General features: G+C 30.5%; 1 protein-coding gene across 1 annotated transcript; it reads right to left on the reverse strand.

The window, feature by feature from the left end:
- Nucleotides 1-258: 258 nt before the first annotated feature.
- Nucleotides 259-8465, reverse strand: LOC130671364 (stabilin-2-like). Its single transcript, XM_057475209.1, has 4 exons — nucleotides 8237-8465; nucleotides 4084-4332; nucleotides 2573-2824; nucleotides 259-699 (listed from the first exon to the last, which is right to left on the reverse strand). The coding sequence occupies exons 2-4, from the start codon at nucleotides 4328-4330 to the stop codon at nucleotides 683-685; spliced, it is 516 nt and encodes a 171-aa protein (XP_057331192.1). The 5' UTR covers nucleotides 4331-4332; nucleotides 8237-8465; the 3' UTR covers nucleotides 259-682.
- Between the last annotated feature and the right edge of the window lie 1278 nt (nucleotides 8466-9743).

Consider the following 9743-nt stretch of genomic DNA (forward strand, 5'->3'; position numbering starts at 1 on the left):
AAATAACAAATTGAAATTTTGAATTTACTGCGATTAATTATTTATTTATTATTATATTATTTTTATTGGTCGATTGTGTCAATACAAATTTTGCATAAAAAGAAAATTATGCTTTTTAAAAATTCAGATAGAAGTATAAACTGCACAGTTAATAATATATCAATTATTTTATAAAAAGTAGATATAGTAAATTAGTTATAAATTTGCCTCAACACAAAACAGTATTTTTTTTTTAATAATATTTTGTAGTACGTTTTTTTACAGCTTTAATGAGGCTTTTTATTCATAAATTTCACAGCATTTATATGAATTTTTAATTAGTATAAATAATTATGAAATTTTAACTTTTACAAAAACAAAAAAATGTCTGTCATTATTTAAAAATTTTTTAATGTCATATATTTGTTATGATGACTATTGTTTTATATTTATTGTAATAATTATATTTACGTGATAATATATATGAATAATAATTTCTATGCAATGTTATTATAAATTATATGCATATTAAAAATATTGTACATATCAAGCGATATTCTATTATATATAAATAAAGAGCACTGTAAAAGTGCATAACTCTGATTTTTTTAAGTTTTCTTTATTTTGCCCAATTTGTTTTTATTGTCCTGAAGTTCTACGATCAGCTATTAATTGATCAAATTGTAAATATGGACGTTACATTTCAAACTTTGATTAATTCTATAACATAAACAACGTTATTACGTATTAAATATCGAAAATGTATTTTTTTTTAGGGCTGCCCATCTAAACCGGCTTAACCGGCAAAAAACATTAACCAGGTTAATTAGCTGGCTAGCTCATCAGCTTACCTGATTTAACCGGTTAACTTAATTAGTTTGGCTAATTAGCCATAGGCCAACCTGTTAACTCAAATTAGTTAAGAGTTAAAACGGTTAATTTAATCTTTTTATTGATCTGCCATTCAATGTTAGAAGACAAGTAGGAATAATCAAATTAAGAAATATTTTAAGTTGGAGAAGCAATTGTAATACAGTAGAACCTATATAACTCGAACTCCAAGGGAGAGGCAAAAAAATTCGAGTTATAGAGTTTTCGAGTTATAGAGGATTTCGAGTTAGGCAACAGGAGCTGTCGAAATAGATGTGTATTGCAGTGAATCCTAACTAAGTCTAAAGGTATGATAATTTTACAATCGCTAATAGAAAACCTGACGTCAGCTATAAATTCCATTACCATTTCGTAGAACTGGTAATCCTAAAAAGACACTTACATACGGTAATAATTTTAAATTCGAGATAAAGAGGTCCAAGTGTATGTATTCGAGTTATGGAGGGTAAAAATGTACAGAAATAGCTTGTAGGGACTCACTAATTATTTCGACTTAGAGAGGGTGAAAATTTCGAGCAACGGAGATTTTGGGGCTTGGAGAGAAGGGGATGAAACATTTCTTCGAGTTTAGGAGGTTTTCGACTTATCGAGGTTCGACTTACAGAGTTTCTACTGTATAAATCATAAAACAATTTTAAGATAAAATAATTACAGTTTATAAAATAGTTATGTTAAAAGTATAGCTTTGTTAATTATTTTAACTTAGTAAATCACTGTCCTTCAGTGATATCCCTATTTTGATAGAGAAATATTAATAGATTCGCATTTTCTGACAATAAACAGTTTTTTTTTAGCAGAAATAATCTTTCCTGTTGTCAAAAATACTCGCTCTGATGGCGTATCCGATACTGGAGTAGCAAGATATTGTCTAACAAATCTAGTGAACGATAGGAATTGGTGCCGTCTTGAATTTTATAAGAGCAGAGGATTGTCTTCTAGAAGAATGATTTGCTCATTTGTATAGTTATTGATCTTTTGTTAACACTGTCGAATATCTTGTTGATATGTCTTCAAAACTTGCCATTTTTTCAAAACTGTTTTGTCTAACTTAAAATTTAAACTTAGATAATATTTAGCTATTTAAACATCGATTATGCCATCAGAGCAAGTTTTTTTGATAGCATGAAATATTATTTCTACTAAAAAAAATTGTTTTTTGTCCGAAAATGCGATCTATTAATATTTCTCTATCAAAATATAGATATCACTGAAGGACTTAGTGATTTGCTAAGTTAAAATAATTAACAAAGCTATACTTTTAACTCAACTATTTTATAATTTGTAATTATTTTATTTTAAAATCCTTTTATGTATTTATATTACAATTGCTCCTTCAACTTGAAATTATATTTAATTTGATTATTCCTACTTGTCTTTTAACATTGAATGGCATATCAATAAAAAATTAAATTAACCGTTTTCTTTTGGCTAATTAGCTAAGCTAATTTGAGTTAAACCTTTGGCTAATCAGTCAAGCTAATTAAGTTAATCGGTTAAATCAGCTAAGTGGATGATCTAGCCAGCTATACATGAAGAAAAATTATTTAAAAAGATTTAAAACAATTTGAATCGACTAATATATTGATATACACTTAGCATGGATTAAATCATTTTTCTTAATTAGGGTAATTAATCCGGTTAACTTTTTTAACCGGTGGAGCCAGTTTAGATGCACATCCTAATTTTTTTCTTATTGACTCACTTGGTAGGCATTGATCACGTGATACAGCTTCAAAGTTAGCTTTACATTGACATTTGTTGTTAATGCATGTAGAGTTATGAGGCGCACATTTATCATTTTCATCACAAAATCGGTTTAAAATCGGCGCACATGAATTATCGTCCATTTGTACGTAGAAATAATCACATTGGCACACTTTATCCAAAGCACATCGTGTATATTTTCTTGTCTTTCTGCAATCTTTATGGGTATTACAGGGTTCATTTACTTCAACTAAAACAGTAAAAAAAAAAAAAAACCTCAGAAACAAAAATGAAATTTATGATATAACCAAACACTGTAAAAATATATTGTATGTTAAAGCTAATAGGTAGAATATTGATTTAAAAATAAATTTATTTTTATTACTCATACAGTATAAGTACGCTCAGAGAAAAGTCGATAGTCATGTTAACTAAAAAGCTTCAACTATTTAAAATTAATTCTTAATACTATTTTCGATAGTAATAAGTATTAACTATTCATTAATTGTTGAAATATAATAAAATTTATTGGTATTACTACAATGTGATAATGATGAAAATTTTTTATCGCAACTACTAAAGTATAGTTTAAATTAAATAAATTTTAAGTAATTACAGCAACTTTTTCGTTAGTTCAAGTTACTATAAAATTGTTTTAATCGTAAGTGTTGAGTTGTAGTTAATATTAAATAGTTATTTTAATTATCGAGTTAATTCATAAAATTAAAATTTTTTAGTTAAAGTTTCATTGCACTTTAACTTTATGGTTAATTTAACTAAACGAATTGGTATTAATGAAACAAAACAACGTAGCATTATGAATTATTTGATTACAATATTATTAATATATAGATATACTAGCAATATTAATTAAAACCCGGATAAAAATAAACTCGGTTTGAAAAACTGGCCCTTAAAGTTATAGATACTATAAATATAATTTTCTAATCGTGATAACTAAAATCATTGTTTACTTAATCACCAATGTATAGGTTACTTAACTTATATACTAGATTTGTGTCAATTCTATAAAAGTAGTAACATTAATAAATTTTAAATACTGCCAATAATTATTACTGTATGTTTAAAGATACTTAAATTTTTATGCTTTTGAATGAAATACTTATAGTAAATAAAACTACTAAAATTGAATTATAAAAATAATAAAATTTTTATTTCATAAACATTTTTAAATTAGTTATGTTAACATTCTACATGACTAATTGTACTGAAAAATAGTTATTTTGACTATTTTCCGATTGATATAATAACTATAAATCATTGTTGTAGAAATTATGATTAAATAGTTGAAGCGTTATTGCACTATAATTGTATAGTTAAAATAACTTATTTTTTCTCTGAGTGTGCATTCTTTATTATCTGTACACCGTTTCCTTAAAGACCCTTGATAATAAAGAACAACAGTAACTTTAATACTTAAAGATTAATGTATGAATCATAATTAATAAATAGGAATCATTCTCAAAGTACTGAAATTAAAACACTTACTTGATTCACACAAGTTATTCGAATTTGCTGTATAGTTATTTTTACATTGACATTTACTATGAAGACAAACAGAATTAATGGTTGCACATTCTTCATTATTCCAACAATTTTCTCCTAAAAGTGGTGCACATCTAGCGGAATTCAATGCAATGTGATTTGGTCTACAGACACATGTTTTATATTTTGAACATTGTGCATGCATTACTTCGTGGCAATCTATATTCATTTCACAGAAATCCCCTAACATTGCTTGAATAGCGAGTACCAAAAAATCAATGAAAACCTTTATTTTTATAATCCAATAAGTACTTCTTAAGTACTAAAGCTAGTTCTATACAATTTTGTAAAAAATGATCATATATAATGTGTAAATGGTCATTAACATCTTGGTTTTGTTATAATAGTAAATGAGCTTTGGAAATGCATTTTTAAATTAGACTGGCATAAATGAAATGTATATATTCGATTTGACCCGGCCTATGTACAGATAAAATATCATCTCTATAGGATACTTATATACTTTCTGGTAAATAAGTAAATAAGCATTTGTGGACATTAATTAATTTGCTTTATATATTGTCATACATGTATTTTAACCACGAAGGCTACATAGGCCTATGTAGCCTTCGTGATTTTAACCAAATATGATAACATATGATCACATTCACAGTATATCGTTTTGTAGTTATTTATAACCTAGCGTACCAACCCTTGTTAAAAAATAACTATTGAAAACGATTAAAAATGATTCGAAACAATTCAAAACGATTCAATTTTAATACTATATAGATATAGATTAAGGTGATTCATTTCCGCAAAAGTTTTTTTTTTAAGTGCTCAAGCAAAATCTCAATCTACATCGAAAAAAAAAATTCTCACCAAATATGAGCTCTTAATTCCAATGCTAAGTACTTTCCATTTGATTTCGAATATTTCCCATTTAAAATACACGTAAATTAAATTACTTTTTTTTTAACTTTCTAATACTCAGCTGCGTTTCATGATATCAACGCGGTTTTGGTCGCAAATTGTAGGACATTTGATCTTCTTCAAAAGTGCCCATAGTTACTTAGCTGTAATTCCAGCTGTTTCACTTGTATCTGTTGCGGAACTCATTTTTCCTATGAAATTGACCTTTATTGACTTGCAGAACGTAAACCAATGAAAGTACACTACAAATGTTAATGAGAATTTTATAGGAAATTTTATTCCCTTCAAAAAAAGTCCTATGAGCCAAGTCTCTAAAGTCGATAGTTTCCGAGGTATAGTACTTTTAATAATTTGAAAAATATAATATAAAAAAAAAATTATAATTGATATTTATTTTTTAAATTATTAAAATAATTATAACTCGGAAACTATGGACTTTAGCGAGTTGACTCATAGGACTTTTATTGAAGGGAATAAAATTTCCTATAAAATTCTTACTAAAATTTTTAGTGTACTTTCATTGGTTTACGTTCTGCAAGCCAATAAAAGTCAATTTCATAGGAAAAATGAGTTCCGTAACGGACACAAGTGAAACAGCTGGAATTACAGCTAAGTAACTATGGGCACTTCTGAAGAAGATCAAATGTCCTACAATTTGCGACCAAAACCGCGTTGATATCATGAAACGCAGCTGAGTATTAGAAAGTTAAAAAAAAAAAAGTAATTTAGTTTACGTGTATTTTAAATGAGAAATCTTTGAAATCAAATGGAAAGTACTTAGCATTGGAATTAAGAGCTCATATTTAGTGAGAATTTTTTTTTTTCGATGTAGATTGAGATGTTGCTTCAGCACTTAAAAAAAAAAAAACTTGCGGAAATGAATCACCCTAATATAGATTCATCATTGAATACGTACACGTTCGTCATAGAATACACACACGTAAAATATACATGTAATAGCGATTAATTCAAAAATTATGTCTTTCGAGAGTTTTCGTGTTTACAAAGATTCATGCGTAACAATTGTCAGCACTGGTTTCTTGGAATAAAATAATTAATTTTAAATCAATGAAATAACAAATCGACTTAGTATTGAGTTTAAATTGTTTCTTAATAAATTTTCTATATGCGAGTACATAATTAACCTATTTTTATGCAATGACAAAAGTGTAGGAACGTTTTTGTGTAAGTGAAATAGTCGAAAAAAATGAAATGTCAGTAAAGCACCTTTAGCGCAAATATAGTTTGCACACGGAAAGAATTTTTTGATGAAAATTACTCACTGTTTAAGAAAAATTCATAGAATCCAATAGATTCTCATGAATTCCCATAAAATATTGAACCAAATTGTTCAACAGACCCGATGCACTGAAGGGGGCCCCAAGATATGTGAATTGTTTTACAACCTTTATCGGTTGACCTTGATATTTCAGGACACGCAGTTTTGGAAGTCTTCCCGATTTTTTGAAGACCATAGTTTTAGTTTTAGCAACATTTACGGTCAATCGGTTGATCTTACAGTACTTCTCAAACGTTCTCAGCAAGTTTTGCATTTTAACCACGTCCTCAGCTATTAGAGTCGTGTCATCCGCAAAGAGCAATATTAGCATCTTCTCGGTCACCTCGTAGTACCCTTCTGCCACAAAAGAGTCATTAATATCCGCTAATAGCAAAATTAATAGAAGGGGACTTAAAGGGTCTCCTTGCAGTACTCCCTCGGTGATGTCAACGAATTCGGTGAATGATGTCTGGTTTACTTTTACACGAAACCCAGCTTTGTCGTATAGGTTCTTGATAGCTCTGATTAGTTGGCTGCTCACTCCCAGTTCAAACAATTTCTTCCATAATACGTCATGTGCGACTGAGTCGAATGCTCTGCGGAAGTCGATAAAGGTGACGAACAATCAGCCATTCCTCGCCAGTGTTGCTGCACTTTTTGCCGATAAAATAAAAATGTTGTCTTCACACGATCTTGCCGCTCTAAATCCATTCTGGCCTTCTGGAAGAACACCGGCCTCTTCAGCCCAACGATAGAGCCTGCGCGCTGACAGGGTAGTGAAAATATTTGCACTGGCATTAGCAAACGCGATTCCGCGATAGTTTAATGGGTTCAGTTCATCGCCCTTTTTATACAGCATCGTGATGTTAGATTTACACCACTCTTCGGGCACTCTACCAGAAGTCAGTATCTCGTTGAATAAGTCTGTTAAATAAATGATCCAGCATTCTGGCAACGCTTTGTAGAACTCAGCAGGTATGCCGTCCGACCCTGGACTTTTATTGTTCTTGGCCTTAGCTAGAATGTTCTTCACCTTCTCCACGGTAATGTTGCGATCAAGCAACGGATGCCGGCAGTCCCGGAAACGGCGATTATCTTCTGCTTTTGGTGGCATAGCGTTGTTATAAAAATCTTCCCACTGGTTTATTGTTATCGGGTTGGGTTTTGTTGGAGCTGGCTTGTATTTCCTTATGGTTTTCCAAAAGCTCTGCATATCTCTAGCCTTTGACAGCTCTTCTTGCACATCAGTAGCATGTTTTTTCTTCGCCTTTTTTACCACGTCAACATGAGCGTTGCGAGCTGCAATGTACTGTTTTTTAAGCTGTTCACCACCATACTTAAACCATTTTCTTTGGGCTCTATGCTCTTCCCTCTTCGATTGCACACAATCCCGGTTGAACTATAGATTTTTGGCCCGCCCGCGTCTACCACTTTTTATAACTCGCAACATGTTCACTTTCGATGACACTGTCTTAATCGCTGATGCTATACAACTCACCATTCCTTCTACGCTATCCAACTTCTATGGCTGAATATCTGCTAGTTCCTTCCGGTATTGCTCTGCTCCATCTCTGTCCCATCTAAAGACTGAAATCTCGGCGCTGCTGAGCTTCCAGGCTTCTGTACCTGACATGGACTTTTTTACCTTTACGTGCCTCATCTCCTGCTATCTCCCTTATCTTTCGTTGTATGTCTCTCTCATTCTGCGACTGATCTCGGTTGATCAAGATTTTGGTTCTTTTGAGCTTCGTTGATTTACATTTAAGGATTTTTTCTCTGTCTTCCATTGTAGCTAGTTCAATAATTGTGAGGTCAAGCTTTCCTCTCGTCTTGATAAGCGTGACATTTTAGAATAACCGGCATGGCAATATTCATACAAAAATTCTTTCCGTTTATGATAATATTAGTAATAATTCAAGTTATTTTTGTTGAAGTTGCTCTTACCTTTTCTGCATTGAAATTTAGATTGAGGAACAAAATTTGCCGTACATTGACATTTATTGTCAATACATAACGAGTTATTAGCTGCGCATACTTCATTTTTCCAACAAAACTCTCCTAAAAGTGGTACGCATGTCGTATCATTTAATGCAACATTATTGTCTCTGCATACACATATTTTATCTTTTGAACACTTTGCATGCCTTATTTCTTGACAATCCTCATCGTGTTCACAGTGATTTCCCAATTCTATTTATTTTATCAGCAGTTATAATAAAACAGAAATGATTTGTTATTGATACGTGCACAATAAGAACAATAAGTTGAGTTATTTTAAAGCAATTATTTCATTTTTGTTTTTGTAGTATATACAAAATGGAAATTATTTAAAAAAAAAACTATCATAGAAAGATATCGTTCCTAACGCGATGAACAAGATTATAATTGGGCCAACATATAAATATCGTTTTATTTATCGCGATATTTTAGATATCATACGTTCTATTAATATATGCACTTATAGATATAGCTATACTCTGCCGTGCTTAGAAAAAGGGCAGTAACTTCACTTATTGCTTTTATATTTAACTAATGTTAAATTAACACTGGTAAGATAGAAATGCAGTAAGTGAACTTACTGCACTTTTCCTGAGCACGACAGTACTATTAATGTGCACATGACTAGACATTTTAAAAGAAAGAGATAATGACTAATGTCTTGTAATTGCAACAATGAAATATCCAGTCTAAAGTTAATTTAATTAGTGTACACTGTAAAAAATTTTGAGTCTGCGGTGTGGTGTGAATGATTTGGTGTTAAAATTTCAACACTGTCGGTGTGGAAGTTACACATCGCACTGTGTTAAATTTTGGACCGTGTGAATAAGAACGTTCAGACCACCAACGATGTATATGTTGTGATTTATTCAAAACTCTAGATTGCTTTGATATTAGGCACTTTACTATTATTCGATAATAATCTACATCAATAATAATAATGATATACTAATGCTGCAATCTATATATTATTCGAAAATTTTTAATGACAGATTATATTATCGGACAATATTTGAGATAATGACATCGAACGGTGAGAAAGAAAACACTCTATACCGTGTTAAAGGAACACGGCTTGATATTTCACACCAAGAAAAATTTCACACCGTCAATTCACACCGAGTAAACCGTTTAAAATTCTCGAAGACCTTTTCACACTGATAATTTTTCACAGTGTATTAAAACTGAAAATAACCTTAAACATGCGAAACACATTGAACGTCTGTTAAAATAATACACTCGTAACACACTTAGTTTTAGAGTGTTGAGCCTGTACAGCACTAGATAGATTCAAATAATAAAAAAATTAGATCTATCTAGGTAATAGAATGTAAGATTTAGGCCTCTATAGATTCAAATTATTTTTTTCCGAAAGGGGATACAATTAATTTCTACTAACTTCGCACACACTGATGATTGGACTGAGCTTTAAAGTCAGGTTTACATGAGCATT

Source organism: Microplitis mediator, chromosome 7, assembly GCF_029852145.1.
Source record: "Microplitis mediator isolate UGA2020A chromosome 7, iyMicMedi2.1, whole genome shotgun sequence".
Classification (NCBI taxonomy): domain Eukaryota; kingdom Metazoa; phylum Arthropoda; class Insecta; order Hymenoptera; family Braconidae; genus Microplitis; species Microplitis mediator.

Coding starts and splice junctions, on each gene's coding strand:
- LOC130671364 (XM_057475209.1), bottom strand. CDS start 4,330: ATGTTAGGGGATTTCTGTGAAATGAATATAGATTGCCACGAAGTAATG. Junction 2,825..4,083: donor GAATAACTTGTGTGAATCAA/GTAAGTGTTTTA, acceptor TTACTGTTTTAG/TTGAAGTAAATGAACCCTGT.